Source organism: Chenopodium album, chromosome 18 (assembly GCF_948465745.1).
Source record: "Chenopodium album chromosome 18, dcCheAlbu1.1, whole genome shotgun sequence".
In the NCBI taxonomy this organism is placed as follows: Eukaryota; Viridiplantae; Streptophyta; class Magnoliopsida; order Caryophyllales; family Amaranthaceae; genus Chenopodium; species Chenopodium album.
The window spans coordinates 4,050,600-4,068,081 of NC_137851.1; the positions used below are offsets into that span (position 1 = coordinate 4,050,600).

At 34.1% G+C, this 17,482-nt stretch overlaps 2 protein-coding genes and 1 long non-coding RNA gene across 5 annotated transcripts; all 3 read right to left on the bottom strand.

Moving 5' to 3' along the window:
• Window positions 1-275: 275 nt before the first annotated feature.
• On the bottom strand, window positions 276-5,258 carry LOC145592752 (factor of DNA methylation 1-like). Of its 3 annotated transcripts, XR_014102482.1 has the most exons (7): window positions 5,132-5,258; window positions 4,221-4,429; window positions 2,910-3,046; window positions 2,173-2,307; window positions 1,848-2,063; window positions 967-1,254; window positions 474-736 (listed from the first exon to the last, which is right to left on the bottom strand). XR_014102482.1 is itself a non-coding variant. In XM_081649256.1 (6 exons), exons 2-6 carry the CDS (start codon window positions 4,405-4,407, stop codon window positions 1,021-1,023), a joined length of 909 nt encoding a protein of 302 aa, XP_081505382.1. In that variant the 5' UTR covers window positions 4,408-4,429; window positions 5,132-5,258; the 3' UTR covers window positions 454-1,020. The 3 variants fall into 3 exon arrangements, 2 of the variants coding, with proteins under 2 accessions (XP_081505383.1, XP_081505382.1); XM_081649256.1 differs by having other exon boundaries at window positions 454-1,254; XM_081649257.1 differs by lacking the exon at window positions 5,132-5,258 and having other exon boundaries at window positions 276-1,254; window positions 2,910-3,056; window positions 4,221-4,423.
• A 5,015-nt stretch (window positions 5,259-10,273) lies between these two features.
• LOC145590747 (factor of DNA methylation 1-like) lies at window positions 10,274-11,938 on the bottom strand. The gene is made up of 5 exons (XM_081647148.1): window positions 11,770-11,938; window positions 11,180-11,436; window positions 10,910-11,083; window positions 10,598-10,831; window positions 10,274-10,513 (listed from the first exon to the last, which is right to left on the bottom strand). The coding sequence occupies exons 1-5, from the start codon at window positions 11,936-11,938 to the stop codon at window positions 10,274-10,276; spliced, it is 1,074 nt and encodes a 357-aa protein (XP_081503274.1).
• Window positions 11,939-13,853: 1,915 nt separating this feature from the next.
• On the bottom strand, window positions 13,854-15,203 carry LOC145591218 (uncharacterized). Its single transcript, XR_014102279.1, has 3 exons — window positions 15,035-15,203; window positions 14,122-14,302; window positions 13,854-14,026 (listed from the first exon to the last, which is right to left on the bottom strand). It is a non-coding gene; the product is annotated as an uncharacterized LOC145591218 (long non-coding RNA).
• Between the last annotated feature and the right edge of the window lie 2,279 nt (window positions 15,204-17,482).

Sequence of the window (17,482 nt, forward strand, 5' to 3'; positions counted from 1 at the left end):
TTGAAAGCAGGGCATAGTATAGCTATATTATCTGCATAGTCTTCTTTTCATTCTAGTGATTATGCTTGGGCATGTCACTTGTGATGCTCATCAGTGACATCACATGCCGCCATATGAGTGACACTTGATTGGTGTCAACTGTCAAGTGAACGCTCCAATCGAAGAACGAGCACGGTGCTCCCAAGAGTATGATATAAGAAGTATTACAGTATGCAATTATGGCACCTCAATGCGTACTTAAACAATTTAACAAACTACACGAGTCAAGCTCCAGTATAAATATTTCATCTTTAGAAAGGTGATAACAGAGTATTATCTAAAGAACACAAGGTGACAAGGGTCAATGACTTGAATAAGCGGAATTAATCATGTTAACAAAGCAGATAGGAGACCTCTGCAAGCTTTTGCATCATGATCCAATACATGAACTGTATAATCTTCCACATCTCGAATACCTAATATCCGGGGAACCTTATGCTCATAGCTAAAGCAAATCCCAAGCTGATTGCTGGATGATCTCAAGGGCACGAGAGTTAACAAGTAGCAGCAGCATCCAAGTATTTATTAGAAAATTATTGGTAAATGAAGTGCTTGGAAAGCAAATACAAACACCGAACCCCAATATACACTATTCTTGGTGCATCAGGCACCAAGCTGCTGTCACCAACATTTGCAAGGCTATGTTAACAATGGAGGATTCTGCCTGTTAAGAGTTTCAGACAGTGGTGTTGTATGTCTGCATTACAAAATGCAAAAGCCATAAGTAATTCATACTAGAATAAATAATCTACACTAAATATCTAAAGCATATTTCATACAATAGCCGATACGGCATGATGTAGTAGTAAGCTAGGATCTCAAGAAGAGCTGGTCTAATAAAACTTGCAAGCAATAACTAGCAATCTAGCAGTGTCACTCCCCAAAATTACAATCCTAAATATCAGAGCTATACGTGATGTTAACTACCTCATGATGCTTTAAGTATGCTTAGAATAGAGTATGCCCTGAAACATGTACTTGTTATCTTTTGCGCTTCATGGACTTGGCTGTCAATTTCTGTATGAGATACTCTATTGCTTCTTTCAGACTAGCTTTTCTTCCCTCCTTATAGTTCCAGAGTTCAGACACGACAAACCTACCACTGGGATTGTAGTCATTCAGCTCCAACAATGCATTAACCACGCTTTTATATGCTTCCTCACCCCATTTATCAATCAATTCCTTCAGCTTACTATCATCTTCATCTACAACTTCCTGAGTGGACAGAAATAAACAATTCAACTTTGACATTGCTAAAAATGGTTCATAGTTATTGCATATGAACAGCAGTTTCTTGGCACGTTAAACATCTGGATGAAGGCATTTATCTCTCTAATATAGCAAATGCGATATTCATGACTAATGTTTTTCGATTTTTGAATGAGATGAACATAGGGACTGGCCTTTGCATTAAAGGAAGATATAAGCCAACTGGCCCAACCACAAAGGAAGAAGGTCAACTTAAAGTGTTTCCTTCATAGAGCAACTTTATATACTCCGTAATTGCTTTCCTTGCATAATATATGATAAGATAATGGTACCAATAAAACCAGAATTAAAATCAATGAAAGTTTGCAGCACAACAAGACAGCAGACAAGTGTAATACAGATTACAGAGTGCAAATTGCAAATAAGGGAGTACTATCTACGGAATAGTTCATACTAGCTCTACCACAAGTCTTGGTCTTCAATATCTTTTAAAGTATAAAAGCAGAAATGAAGCCAGCAACTCCACATGCCTGCATCTGCACATTTAATATCTACTTTTCTCAACATGTAAATAAATTGCATAGAAATATTCAAGGTACCTGCAGTTTTCCATCTACAACTTTATTTTTAAATGGATGCCAACTAGGATCTCCAAGGATTTGTTGCCATGATGAGCACAGCTCAGATGCTTGCATTTCCCAATCCCTAGAAGGGAATTTTTTCGGACAGGCATCACGAAAAGGCTTAATTTGAACCTCCCCCATCCGTTTGATTCCAATACTATCAGCCTCAACATCAGCAATTCCTTGGAACGTCTGCAGCATAAATGAGCATGCAAATTAGCAGGATTTAGGATCAAGAAACTGAAATGGGAAGCAAGCTGGCATCTCAGCTGGTAATGCAACAAGGTCTAACGAATCTTACACGAATCAAAGTTTTGCGAGCATCCTGCAGCTCTGCATTAGTTATACGCTCTTTGCTGATAAGTGTTTGGTTAAGGGTTTCTAAGCATTGCATTTCATCTCCACCTTCTTCCAGCTCTCGCATTAAAGAATCAAGCTGACAGTGAAAGAAGTTTGAATCATTTTAAAAGATCAGCTTTATATCATTACAACGCCAAAGGAATATTAACTCCCAGAAACTAACATGATAATGATTTTTACAATTTACTCTTTAAATAAACAATCTATGCTTTAGCAGGAAATAATTTAGATGAGTATATAAGAAATCTAAACCAAGTACCACTAGAGCAGAAGACAGTTCAGATTGGGTGATATGTGAAATTGACTAAACAGGTCTATTATACACCTGGGTGGCTGGGTATACCACACCCAAGTTTTAGATGTTTTATGCAGCTTCTAGAACATAGTTGATTACATCCACCTTCTAAATATGTTGCCTTGTTGAGTATGGGTTTAGCAATTTTTAAGTACACCCAAGTGAATGTAAAAAATTGTATAAAATTATAAATATATAATTAGAATAGGCCAAAACAGACTAATTTGAAAATTCCTCCCTTTTGCAGGTTCTTTTCCAGCAGTTGATGGGAGTTGGGACTAATTTTACAAGATAATTGATTAAGGTACTTCTGCAATTCTGCATATATGAAGTGATGACATCATTTTATTTTTTTTAATAAACAGACAGAAGAGATTAAATACCTTTTCATGCTTAGATTTTATTTGCATCTCGCGCTTATCAACTTCTTCCGCTCTCAGCTCAATTTGCTGTCTTTGATATTCCAACTCCAGTTTTGTTTTCTCACTATTTAATATCACAGATTGCAATCTTTCAATTTCTGAAAGCAACTGAAACAGATTCATCAATTTTCTTGCAAAAGCATGAACAGAACTGTCTGGCTAAAGAGAAATACATTACTTAATACTGACCGATAAATGTAAAGTAGCAAGCCAGGCATACATGAATGTTTTATTGGAGGATGACAGTCAGATGGACATGTAAAATTCAAGTTATATGCACTAAGATGATCAATGTGCACATATGTTCAAGGAGATCATAAAGCATATGTTTAAAATCAAAAGACTCAAAATTCTCAAAACTTGCTTGCTCATCACTTCAAATAAAAAATCAACAGGGTATCAAGTTTGAGCACATAAAGTCGATATGTTTGAGCACACAAAGTCGATATGGTTCAAGAAAAAATCTTCAGTAAGCACCAATAAGTTCATTTGAGTCTTTAAGATATTTTTATCACAGGAGAATTATCAGACTTCAATTGGTGATACCCGAGGCTCTTGGCTATAACTCCTATAAGAATCCAACTAACAACATTTCAGAGATCAAGTGTCATAGTCTGCAGATAATTACTGCTTATTTCAGGCATCAGCTTGAGGTCAAGAATCCAAAAGGGCAGTAGCTGAAAGTTGTTTGGCTGCTCAACAGAGATTTGACGGAGTTACACTTAACTAAATGAATTCTGTCATGCTACCAAGTACCAATATTCTCATACCAAATAGTAACTTAAAGACATTTTTTTAACTCTTAACATCCTAAACAAGAGATATCATATGAACTATTGACTTTCTTATATACTAGTTGAAAGTCCTCAGCCGATTGTGTGCAATAGCACATCTTTTTCTAATTCCTTAGTTTCATCCGTCAATATACTTACAAAAGAGGAATCCACATTTTAACATATGTATCCAGTGGGAATCTATTACCCTTTTCTCTGACAATATTCTTCAATGAACTTGAAAAGCAAACTCCATAATAGACCTCCTTCATGGCAAGGACTAATTGAAGTTGAGAACACAAAATATGATAATTTCAAAAGGTTCTACTGAAAGTATGCAAGGAAACTGACATACATACATCAATATTCAAGGATAAACTCTGCCTCTAGATTTGGGTTCATTTACATACACACTTGAGTGTAAAAACTAAAATATTGGTTCATAATCATTCATTGCTGAAAGATATTCACAGAGATAGAGCGAGAATTTGTGAAGTACCTCTAGCATGATCTTGCTGCAGCTTCCGTTTTTCCATAACCATATTGTTGAGGGTTGTCGACAACTTATCATTCCTCTTCTCCATGACAAACAACTTCATGTTTTTAACATCAATTTCCATTGCAAGCTTCGAAACAAATTTACGCAGTTGCTGTACCTCTTGACATTGATAACCCTTTTCCTCCATTACTCTCCACTAAATCTTAAATCTGTACATTCAAGCAAACACAAGTTACACACTTCATATAAATGGAATTAGCTCCTTAAACTAAGATGCTCTTATTTTTATGACCATTCCATCATATAATAAACCTTACAAATTCGAGTAGAACTCGAAATTCCAAATAAAAAACATGTTCTTAGGCACCCATTTAATTGTCAACTTTGTACTGTTACAAATGACCAGTTTTTCAAATTTGACAAACAAATTGGAAAACTCAAAGAAAAATCGCATTTTGGAAGAGTTTGAAGTGAAATAAACCTGGAAAAATTGGAAATTTTGAAAAGGGGAAATGGGGTTTTGGAAAAATTTAATTCCTAAAAAGTGAGTAATAATAAGGAAAGCATGTAACTTTTGAAAAATGGAAATAAATCAAAAACCCTTGAAAAATTGAATCGATTTCTTTGATAATTCACACTATAAACCATGTTTTTCATTACTAATACTGAGACCAAAATAAATAAAAACAGTAGCAGAGCAAATGCATGCAAGTCCAAAAATTAACAAAAATGGGAAGAACAAACGAATTAGGGAAAATGGAGGATTTATGACATAGTTGAAGAAGAAAAATACATAGCATTAATCAATGGATAAACCAAATAAATTGTAATATTAATACAAGAAATAGAAATAATTAAACCAGGGTTTCAAAAAAAAAAAAAATTAAACCAAGTAATTGATGAGCACATACCTTGAAAGGAACTGAGGAGAGAGAAAGATCAGAGAAATTAGCAGATTAGGGTAGTACCACTACCACTCTACCAGAATTCTCTGCTTAATTGAATTGAATGATTCACTTGCATTTAGGTGACTTCTATAAATAATGTCACACTTGTGCACTTGACCAATTATGCAGTACTTTTTTTTTTTTTTTTTTCTCTGTTAATTCACTCTGTATTGTTGTAATCTAATTCTCTATTTCTCTCTTGATTCTACATTATTCGCATTATTTTGACTTTTTGTAAACACGTCAAATTTACTACTTCTTACTCTTTAAGTTTTGGATTTTAGTACTCTGTATGTAAAATAGTGCTAGTTTATTTTAGTGTATACAAACTACGGTGTACCGTATATGTGAAAATTATGCTTCATACAAGTAATTTTTTTCATAATATTTCTACAATAATTAATAATTATAGGCTTTATGATCAATGCACATAAGTATAAAAACAAACATGTCCGATTAAAGTGATGCAAGTAATGTAAGACAAAGGGAGTACCTGACCACATAACAAGAAGTGATGAACATTAATATTGCTTTCTTGCTCAATACCACGATGAGCTAACCGGTCAACAGTACATGATCTGGTTAGCTTTTTTTTTTTTTTTTTTTTTTTAGCAATGCATCTCATTAATTTACAAAAATAATAATCATATAATCAAATTATATTAGGAAAAATTAAATAAGATTAGCAAAACAATCTGTCTTTAAATAGATGCTTCTTAATAAACTTGTAAACAAATAAACAGTTATGATCATCCAAAGCTGGCAGCTGCATCATTTATTGATTTTCATCATGTTCATTCATAAATAACTAACATTTACTTGGACATTTCTAGACTTTGTTGCAGTCTTGAAGAAATGTACAGCTTCAGCATCATGTTTCCTTGAAATTGGACTCATTTGATCTAACTTAATTATTTATGATCGTCACTTTGTCTAAGTTATGCCGCCAACATCTAAGTGTAAGGGCTTCGCAAATTTCACACTTCTCCCTTGGCACTTTGTCTAAGTTATGCCGCCAACATCTAAGTGTAAGGGTTTCGCATAGGTCACACTTCTCCCTTGAATGCTGCAAACATGTAATTGGAGGGGCCTCGCAGTAGTCACACCTCTCTGGTCTATCATAGTCCTCCGCGTACTCAAACTGATCACGGATGATAGCATATAATTACACACTAAATGAAGGATTTAAAAGATAAACATGACATATGAAGTATATGCTAAGGTAATACTATGTATAAGCAAAAGGGAAGAAAGAAACTAATGCATTATATTAGCCAAAGAACAATACTAATACCTTAAGCTCCTTCGAGTCCACTATGTTTTCCCTTTGCTGAAGCAACTCAATAATGACTGTGTTTGGGTGCGAAAATAGCCAAAACAGACCATCAAGAAGGTCTTCAAATTTGTCATCTTTCTTCCAAAAATTCGCGACATAGTTGAGTTTCAAGTCCTTGCACCCACCCAAAAGCGGAGGCCTTATTCTTTTTCTTATACCCGGAGGAACCACATAGTATGAAATCACATCATGTGGCAAATTCTATGCAAGAAAAAACAATGGTAAATACGTTACTCCTTACGATACATAAAACAAAAACCGTTATTTCTACTGTATTAAACTAGAGGCCGAGTCAACAAACCTCAATAAAATGAACTTCCAAATGATCCAATAAAACTCTGAACTTTGAATAAACAAAATTGCCCAAGAACTTAACAATGTTCTCATACTTGAAAGCATCATTATCATTATGAGTGTCGTCTTCATTTTCATGGTTCCACTTCAAGTGAACTTTAACCCTTGGAGTACCAGGATTCATAGATAATTTCTGCAGTGCAGGAGCATCCATTATCTCTAGTTCTTCCAACGGTAAACGAGTACAAGTATAAATCAAATTCAAATCCTTTAGTACTCTGTTTGAAATTTTAACACACTTTAATCCATAACATCTAGCCAAAAAGAGCTTCCTTAGCTTGGGAAAGTGCCCAAAATCGATCTCATGTAACCTTATATCGGTTAGTATAGCATCGCATACGTCTAATTTGATTAACCCCTTGCTCGAGGCTAAATCATGGATAACACATGGTCTAACTCTTCCTGAAACATCATCAAACCTAAAGCGTTCAAGATTCGGGTTATCTAACTCTATCTTCTTGATTTGATTTTCACTACTTAAAAAAATGTCCAGAGTGACAAGTGTTTTGAGAGACGAGGCGTGTAGGGTGTCAATTTCACCTCGGCATCCTATTAATTTTAAGGACTCTAATAGGATGCAATTAGTAGTGATGCTATCAACTACTTGTTGGTTTAAGTTTACTGTTTTTAAAGACAAGCATCTCAATGTAGGCCACCTCGTTTCGACACAAGAATTAAGCATACACCCCCTTAATTTCAACTCGGTTATACTTGATGATCCCAGGAAGTTAAACATGATATAGGCAAGTTTGTACCATCGAAGTTCTCGTAATGGTAGTCTTTCCAATTACCAATCGAAAAATTAAGCTTCTTGACTCGGAATTCATTGAGAGCGCGTAGAATAAGTTTATTGACTAAGCAAACCAACGATTCTGAGATTTCGTAAGTAGTGCTTGTAAGATTCAATGTTGGGATATGGAGTTTAAGCTCTTCCAATATCATGATTACGCCGTTATTGGTGCACTTGGACCGTCGTGTAAATATGTCATCGACTTTATTCAGAAGAAATTGTTGGTGAGATATTATTTCAGAATGATCAGAGGACTGATTCTGATGCTTAAGTATGAAGAAGAAACTTTCTTCTAAACGTAAGCATGGAAGAGTGAGCCATAAGCTCTTCCATGATCTCGAGAGTATGGCCGTTGCTGCGGCTTGTTTTGAAAAAAGGTAAGAGATGATGTGATGCCTAATATGTTCCGGTAATTTGGAGATTCGATCTTCGTTGATGGTGTCCTTCTCCACTGCTACTCTCACCCTCTTCTGCATTGCAAGCTCTTTATTTAAACCCTAATCAACTGTATATGTTGTGCAAAGTATTATGCTCTGTACATATCATATATGGGTGTGTTATATTCACCGATTTTCCATTATCAGAACTTAACTAGAGTTATCTTAATTTATTTAAAAAAAAGTTTTAATTATAATTTGTACTTATTCAAAACTTATTTTTTCCTGAACTCAATTACTTTGAATTTATCTAAACTGTTTTGTTAAAAAATAAATAAATAAATAAACCTTATCTTGTTAGATTTTTGCCTTATTTGGCAATTGGCTATTGACGGTTGGCTGCTGGCTGTTTAACTTGGCTTGTTTGACTGACTGTTAATATTGGCTGTTTGTAGTGGCTGTTTGACCATTTGTATATAAATATGTTTGGTAAAATCAGCGTTAGCTATTGGCTGCAACTATACAAAATAACCTTAAAGGGTATTATTATGTGTTCTTATTAATTTATTATTAGTATTATAATCAATTACTTAATACTAGTTACTATGAGTAATTTTTAGTTATTAATTATAATTACAAAACACTAACTATTAATTATTAATTACTCCCTTCGTCCCTTTTTTACATTCCTATTTGTAAAATTACACGGGAATTAAGAAACTTGGAATAAAACAAAAAACAAATAAAACAAAGTACAATGGGAATTACAAGACATTAAATGATGTCTTTGAGTAAAACAAAGATAGAAAATAATATTTAATGTTGCACATGTCATCAATCCTTTGAAAAGAAAAAGGACCAATAACATTTTTAAGTGGAAAAAAAAGGACCAATCATACTCATCTAAATTGATGGACATGGATTCTGAAAAGAAGAGTGAGAATTAGAAAATAAGAGTGAGAAAATAGAGAAAGCATTAATTACAAAACAGAAAGATAGGGATAATTTGGGATATTTGGTAAAAATTTACTTACTAAAAAAGGAAAGTAGGAATGTAATTTTGAAATACCCAAAAAGGAAAGCAGGAATGTAAAAAAGGGACGGAGGGAGTACTGATTATTAATTTTATATTACTAATTACTAATTGTTAATTACTAACTATTAATTATTAAGTACAAATACTAACTATTAATTATTAATTACTTATTTTTTAATTACAGCTCGTAACTACTAGTTATTAAGTACTAGGCACTAAGTATTATTAATTACTGATTATTAATTATATATTACTAATTACTAATTGTTGATTACTAACTAGTAATTATTAAGTACTAATAATTAATAGGACTAATAATTAATAATTACTACTATAACTATTAATTATTAAGTACTAATAATAACTAATTATTAATTATTAACTATTAATTACTAATTATTTAATATTAATTGCTAATTATTAATTATTAAGTTTTATTATTAACTCCTAATTATTAATAATAATTAAATATTAATTAATAACTACTAATTATTAATTATTAACTATTAATTGCTAATTATAACTATTAATTACTAATCACTAATTAATAATTATTAATTAATAATTACTAATTATTAATTACAAATTAATTAATTACTAATTACTTAGTACTAATTGTTAATTGTTAATTATTAATCACTAATTATTAATTATTAATCAAGGATAAAAAAAGACTAGCTTTTTGTTTTTGGCGGAAAAGCCATTTACCAAACATATATTTTGGTTGTTTGACCAAAAGAAAAAGCCAAAAGCCAATGAAAAAGTCAACCAAAAGCCATTTACCAAACAAGACCTTTAAATAAATGAAAATAAAGTAAACAAAACGGGCCCATATTAGTTTACACTAAAGATGGATTGAAATAGAGGTCAGTAAATATGATTGTAGGCTGTTTGGACCGGGTTTTGTGTCAAGCCAATATGCTTTGGGATTACATAGTCCTGACCTACAAGTTACATACCCATAAGCCCATTATGCAACAACATTAATGAATACGGCCTGACCGGCCACTGAGGACATGTCCATGTACAAAAGGTTCTCTGGCAAGTTGCAAGCATTAGTACCAAAACTTGGCAAAGTCTAGGAACTGTGTACATCAACTGAGTGAAAAATGCACAAGAAAACATCTTATGAGCTTTTGTAGACCTTAGTCTTCAGATAGTTCTAGATCATAAGTTCACATGTCTAAATGTGTCAAACGATATATAATAGAAATCACACTGCAATTTTCTTCCTTTTCTTGTTAATCTTCCATTGATTGATAACATAGTGAATTACCTCTTCTAGAGTGGCTTTCCTGTTCTCTTTGTAGTTCCAAAGCTCGGGTACTGGGTAACGCCCGCTTGCATTGTATTCATTCACTTCAACCAATGCCTCATCTACCGCTTTGTACGCCTCCTCACCCCATTCTTCCTTCAACTCTCTCAATTTTTCATCATTTTCATCAATCACCTCCTGCATAGTTTGGAAAAGTAGTGTTGAGAAAATAAAGAAACTTCTGACAATTTCATGTAAAAATATGGAAATTATATGACATACAGTTAGCTTTCCATTTATGGTCTCCTGCTTAAAAGGTTGCCACTCAGGATCACTCATATCCTTTTGCCACGACGAACATAACTCCAGAGACTTTTCTTCCCAGTGTCCAAATTTCTCGTCCCAATTTCCACTGTGAAACCTTTTAGAACAAGCATCTCTAAATGGCTTGAGATTGACCTCTCCCATTCGTTTGATCCCAATATTCATCCTAGGTCTCTGCATGGTTAGCAAACCCTGCAAATCAAGGTGGAAGTTCATAGGCAGACAAAAAGCACAAGTAAGACAGCTTGCTGAAATTTAATATAATTGTACTTCAGTGGCAGCTTTGCGTGCAGCTTGTAGCTCGCGGTTACTCCTTAGCTCTTTTACCATCAGAACTTGATTGTCCATTTCCATGCTCTCCAGTAGCTCCACTTTTTCCTCCATACCTTTTTTTAAAATGTTAATCTCAGTTCTTAAATCTTCCAGGTTTTGCATTTGCAGCTCCTAAAATAAATTAATAAACCAAAAACTGTGACATCTTAATATTACAACCATTATAGTGCAAAAATCAAAAATAAGATGAGGCATTCAAAATCTTACCGCCTTTCCTACAGTAGAACAGTTCATCTCTTCCACGATTTGGACCTTCGAACCCTCAAGCTCCTGTGGTTGAAATTTCAGTCCACTCTTAGGAGGCTCACTACAGCATTCAACAACGTCTATTTCAGTAGTGTTCTTAGCTTCTTGCACCAATTCATTCTGTTCCTTAATCAACCTTTCTAATTTCTCCTTTTGAGAATCCAAATCACACCGGAGCTTCTCATTTTCAAGCTTCATGTCCTCAGTCTTTTTAAATTCTGCAAAATACTTATGAATATGAATCATGAATACGAATTCAACACATATAGATGCAAACTAGTGTTAAATATAACCATCAGGTGCATGAAGAAAGCAGTGTCAGAGTGGAGTTGAGAAAAGCAAATTACATTCTGAATTTCTTGTAAACTTTAGAAGCCAAAATTGGTGCTTATGTGGTGTTTATGAAGGAAACTCGACACATCAAATGTGGGATGTAACATCTAAGAAGGAAAACAATATTATGCAGATGTTAATTTGAATTATAAGAGAATGATCAGTTATAAGAAACATGCCAATTACATATCAAAGACAGTTATTAAAATTTTCCTTACCTTTTAGATAAACTTCAAGCCCTTCTTCTTTCTCTGCCATCAATTTGTTAATGGATGCAGATTTCTCCTCAATGAGTATCTCCTTTTCTGCGTTCCGTGTCGTCAAAGTTCTGATCACTGCAGATTTCTCGTTATCAAGTCGTTCTTTTTCCACGATTAATATGTTCATACATGTTAATCTCTCATCAAGAAGCCATTCTTTCTCTGCGCCTTCAGAGTGTTAATGACTGAAGATTTCTCATTAATTAGCCTCTCAGTCTCTTCCTTCAATGTGTTCATTCTTTCGGTGGACTCACAAAGCATTTGTTCTTTCTCTTCTGTTAAAGCAATGATGCGCGCAGACTTCTCATCAAGCAGTAGATCTTTGTCTACATTCTCAGACACCAATACACTAATTGCTGCAGACCTCTCAACAAGCAACTTTTCTTTCTCTTTCATCCAATTTTCTACGTCTTCGGTGTTCTTTTCTTCCAATTTCATCAACTTGAAGTTCTTGTAATCTAGCTCTCTGACAAGTTTTACCACAAGATTCCGCAATTTTTTAATCTCATCGTCTTGATTGTAGATTTCCATTTGTACACCTTGTGTAAAAAAAGAGCCGCAGCTGCAAATTAAATGATATACTTATAAGTAATGTAAGAGATCAGAACTTCAGTCCTGACTTGAAATCATCCTTATCCTGAATACTGAACACATATATGGAATGCATATTCAGTGAATTAGTTCGATAACATAAAAGATGTCAATGGTTACGTGAATTAATAGAAAATCAAAATTCATCAACTTTATACTCCTAAGCTATTGAAAATGACTCAGCAGAAAGAAGGTAATCGCGCCTTTCAAATCATCAAATGAAACAGAGAAACCAGATTTCTAAATGTTACCTGTATAACTTAATATGATATGCTACAGATAGGAATTACTAAAATTCATTTAGTCTCATGCGTTAAGTAAAGTGGTACAAGGAGAAAAGCATATAGTACAATAAAGCCCTATTGTACTAGTAGTACAAGAGATAAGTAAAAGTCTTAATGGTGTGTCTGATACAAGCCCTTTTACATGCTACTAGACTGAACTATCTCAATGCTACATTTGTGATAGGACATGTTTATAGTCTGGTTAAATTTATTCTTTTAATGTTTCAATTGTAAAGGCGATGCTGAGATATTAATCAACATTTACAAGTGAGAAAATTTGTACATGTTTATTTGAAAGCACCCCTTCCCATCTGTATTCATGAATTTCTCTCGTTCCTATCAATTCTATGAAAGATGAGATATATATTTATATGTGAAGAAATTAGCATATATTTAGCTGAAAACATCCCAATATAGAAAGAGATTGATCAAAGTCATGACAATTGAATGCTAGTGTTCACATGAGGAAGGACAGCATTTGGTTTTGAGGGGGGTGACGAAAATTTATCAACTTCAAGCTTAATTGTAGAAACTTGAGCTTTACTAGTCGTTAAGTACTTTAGATGATTGAGTTTTCTTTAACAGCTAGAGCCTAAATAGGTAGTAAAGTATACAGATCAAAAGTTTTACTTGTTAAAATAAATTGAAGCAACAGATTGACAAGAAACAACAGCAAAATAACAAACTTGAATTTTTGAGTAACTGAAAATAACAAAGTCGAATTTCTTGTCCTATGAACATTCATTCTGGACCAATTGAAGTAGCTCTATGTGACTTCACAGAAACCTTAAGTCCATAAAAACTCTATACTGAGTTCTGTAGCACGTATTTTAACATGATCTTGTGATTTTTAACTTTGAAGGTAACATGGATGTTAAATCAAATGACCATAAAAGACGAGAAGTAAAGGGCTAAAGGGAGAGCAATGCAGAAAAAAAAAAAAAGAATTTGTTAACAGAATTTTGAAATAATTAGCAGGTTGCAACTAGAAAGACCTGAAAAAAGATATAACACAGTTAACGAAACTGACCAAGGTTTTACACATTTACTCAATAAAACATCATAAACAGCTTGAGTTTCAAAGTTCTGCAATAGTTTTAGATTTATACTTCTGCAGGTACTGTAATCACTGTAAGCTCTTAAATCTCACACAGATTATTCCAACAATAGATTGTTGCATGATATTGATCTTGTCACAACTTCCACTGACTTTCTTGAACGGGCTTTAACCTTAACCTTTACTCACGGCACTTGAACATCTGTATTACATACAAGCCACATGCCCTTCTCTTCCTTAAACTATCTCTCATCTTCTTTTTTCACAAAAGATACCTGAAAATCTTCATTCGTATCCATGTAAGACAACAATTTCCAACATAACAAGGATTTACTTCTCTGTTCAAGCTCTTGCAGCAAGTAAGAAATATACACTTACTTCTTTCCAGGGCCTTTGAGTGTGATGGAGAGGAAACAGCATCTTTGGAGGGCAGAAGATATGAGTCTGTGCTTGGTCGTAAAACTCCTATTACATTCCACCTCCCCTCCAACGGTTCCCCAAACATGTCAGGCTCAGCTTTAGGAAGCTTTAATGATTCTCCCATGTTTAGACCTTGTAACTTCGTTCATACAAATAAATTTCATGCATGAGGCAATCAAACAAGAAACATATAATTTTGGCAAAATTCTCAATCTACATAATTGCCTTCAACCTTCATTATCATAAACAGAAAATTATAGGTTGTGAAATTGAACGAAAGGGAGACGGCTGTACTGAAAACTAATCTATTGGATGCAGACATGAAAACCAGTGGCATTATCAACTGGTGAAAAAATTGTGAAGTCCAACAGAACAAGAAGAACATGACCTAGCCTTGAAGCCCTCAAGTATCAAGGATAATGACCGAATTGGAACTGGTTGGCCTACATAGGAAGAAATGGGCTGCCAAACTAACATGCTGTTTCCTAAACTAGAAATAGCATTACTCGTCCATGCAAAAAAAAATTCTATGAAGTTGAATTGAATAAGCAGTTAGACCTTCAAAGTCTAAACAACACCAAGTCATGACAAATAAGCAAGATTTATAGGCATAAACAGCACCATCAACCAGAGAGGAATTCACCAGGCTACAAGACATCAGATACAAGAAGGTTATGATGTATGAAACCTCTTTCTGACAAGTAGAAAGATTGTTTCAGAAGGACCAAAATACAACCACACTCATAAGCACAACCTTAAACATACATCAGATTGTAATGTCTCTGATTTGTAAAGAGCAACTTAGGCATCTCATAAGATGGTAGGCTTAAAGATTTCCCATGCAAGAATGATAACAGGTAAGAATATATACCGTGTTATTTTCTGATGCTGAAAAATTTTTCCCTTTGGAATTATGAACTTTGGAGCCCTTTAACCTTTTTGCAGGTCCACCTTTATCTACCAAATAATCCAGATACCAAGCAGTACTTTCCTCCTTGATTTTTAAGCTTTCATTACTCCCACAATTGAGACGTTTTGTCTCCTTGCGCTCCTCTGTTTTCTTTGCCAGCTCCTCTTGAGAATGCAACTCATGCTTAAATTTTTCAGTCCGTTCCACCATGCATTGATTCTTACTCTTTTCTACAAAAAATTAAAGAATGTCAGACGAATTAAAAAAAGACAAGAAAGCCATTCCTCCCATCTCCCCTCCACTCTAAACCAAAACAAAAAGGAAAAAAAAATAAAGATGGAACTGTGATGTGGTCCAAGGTAGACTGCCAAATCCTTATGGTCTAGCAAAACATTGGAATGCCACCAAAAAAAAAAAAGGATGAGATAACTTTTAGAGGCTAAAATGACCAGAAACTTGGTTTTGTTTAGTCATTAGTGTTAAGTAACTTCATGAATCATGACTAATCTAAATGAGTAAATGGCATCATGTTCTCAGAATAACAAACCTGATTTATAAGATTCAAGTAATATTTGGTTCTCTGCATTCAATTTGCTGATAGTCGCAGACATTTTGTTCAATAGTTTATCCTTCTCCATGTCCTGTGCTATCGATTTTTCAACTGCTGCATATTTTTCTTTGAGAAGCTTGTCCTTCTCTTTCATTAGAATATTGATACTTGCCAATTGTCCAAGTAGTCTCTCTTTCTCTGCCATCAACTCAGCAATTGCTCCAGAATGTTCATTGTCTTTTTTTCTTTGAACTTCCCAGCACTGGATTATGTACTGAATAAATTCTTTCAAATCAGCCCTTCTTCCCTCTTCAAAGTTCCAAAGTTCATGCATAGAAGACTTCAGATTGGGGTTGTATATTCTAAAATCCAGTAGTGCATTAACAACAGCTTTGTATGCTTCTTCACCCCATTCTTCTCTTAACTCTGCGAGTTTCTTGTCATTTTCATCAGCAACCTCCTGCGTCTTCCAAATAAAAATATGGTTGGTAGATTTTTAAGCAAATAATCATCTACTGACATTGGTTTTCTACTTTTATTTTTACAGAACAGGACTGAAGACATAACTATAATATAAGCTTCTGAGCAAGCACAAAGTCACAATTAGCAACTGAGAGATTTTTACAGACTTACACTCAATTCCCCACTGATGATGTCTTTCTTGAAGGGATTCCAGCTAGAATCATTAACATTATCTTGCCATAAATAATATAATTCGTTGAATTTTTCCTCCCAGCTTAAGCTGCAAAATTTCTTAGAACATACATCTTGGAAAGGTTGTGGATCAATCTTCCCCACTCTCTTGATCCCAATTTTTGTTCCATTGCATTCCATAGTTAGGAAACACTGTTTGAGATCACAAGCAACAACAAAAAAAAAATAACATAGTCAAAATTAATGATAATCCACTTCTTATTAAGATAATTTTATTTGAAGAAAGCGGAAGTGCATATATGGAACACCCTTCTCATATCTTAATATGGATCAATGAATTATGTATGTTTTTACTAAGACAATAGAAGGGATGCTGGGAGATAGACATAAAAGGATGAGGTTGGCAGAGGTAGAAGAATGAAAAATTACTATACTTTGATGGCTTCCATTCTTGCAGCTTTCAGCTCTTCGTTCCTTGAAGACTTATTCGATGTAAGAGTTTGATTAAGGCTTTTAAGTTGATTCATTGCTTCCCCTTTCTCGTTAAGTTCTTTCCTCAAAAACTCTAGCTGAGCTTTCAGATATTCATTCTGTGACTGCAAGTGTTGCAACTGAGAATTATACACATTCAATTAGGCTAAATCATCCATGTCATCATCATACAAGAGAAAAAGATTTCTATACAAAAGTAATAAGATAGGACGGAAGACATGACTATCAACACAGTTGAAGGTGGAGAGGAGAAATAAAATTCACGAAAACAAGGTAGTAAACGGGTAAATTATACTACTATGAACAAAACATATGTGAACACCTCAGTGAAGAAAGTAGCAGTACTATCAACTATCTACCTATAACAAAGAAGCAACTCCAGGGATAATCAATATCCTGCAAGCTGCAGTACAGCTTTCAGTACCACATTTTCCTCATCAAATACTTGTAAATTTTCATAGGCGCTTACCTTCTCCAGATTATTTTGCAGGTTGTCATGCTTGTCAAAGGACTCACTTAATTGATTTTCTGGGACAATCAGATTGAACTCTGGAGATTTGAAACAAGTATTAGCATCTGTAGATTTGGTAGTCACAATCCGGAGTCCCTTTCCTTTTACGGTCAGAAGTTCCTCCTGTTCCATGGTTCTAGTATCCAATTTTTGCTGCTGAACTTCTAATTCATGTCTGATTTTCTTCATCTCTTGCTTCAAA

Coding starts and splice junctions, on each gene's coding strand:
- LOC145592752 (XM_081649256.1), bottom strand. CDS start 4,407: ATGGAGGAAAAGGGTTATCAATGTCAAGAGGTACAGCAACTGCGTAAA. Junction 2,308..2,909: donor TAAAATCTAAGCATGAAAAG/GTATTTAATCTC, acceptor TTTCACTGTCAG/CTTGATTCTTTAATGCGAGA. Junction 2,064..2,172: donor CTCGCAAAACTTTGATTCGT/GTAAGATTCGTT, acceptor TTTATGCTGCAG/ACGTTCCAAGGAATTGCTGA.
- LOC145590747 (XM_081647148.1), bottom strand. CDS start 11,938: ATGAACATATTAATCGTGGAAAAAGAACGACTTGATAACGAGAAATCT. Junction 10,832..10,909: donor CACGCAAAGCTGCCACTGAA/GTACAATTATAT, acceptor CTTGATTTGCAG/GGTTTGCTAACCATGCAGAG. Junction 10,514..10,597: donor CCATAAATGGAAAGCTAACT/GTATGTCATATA, acceptor CAAACTATGCAG/GAGGTGATTGATGAAAATGA.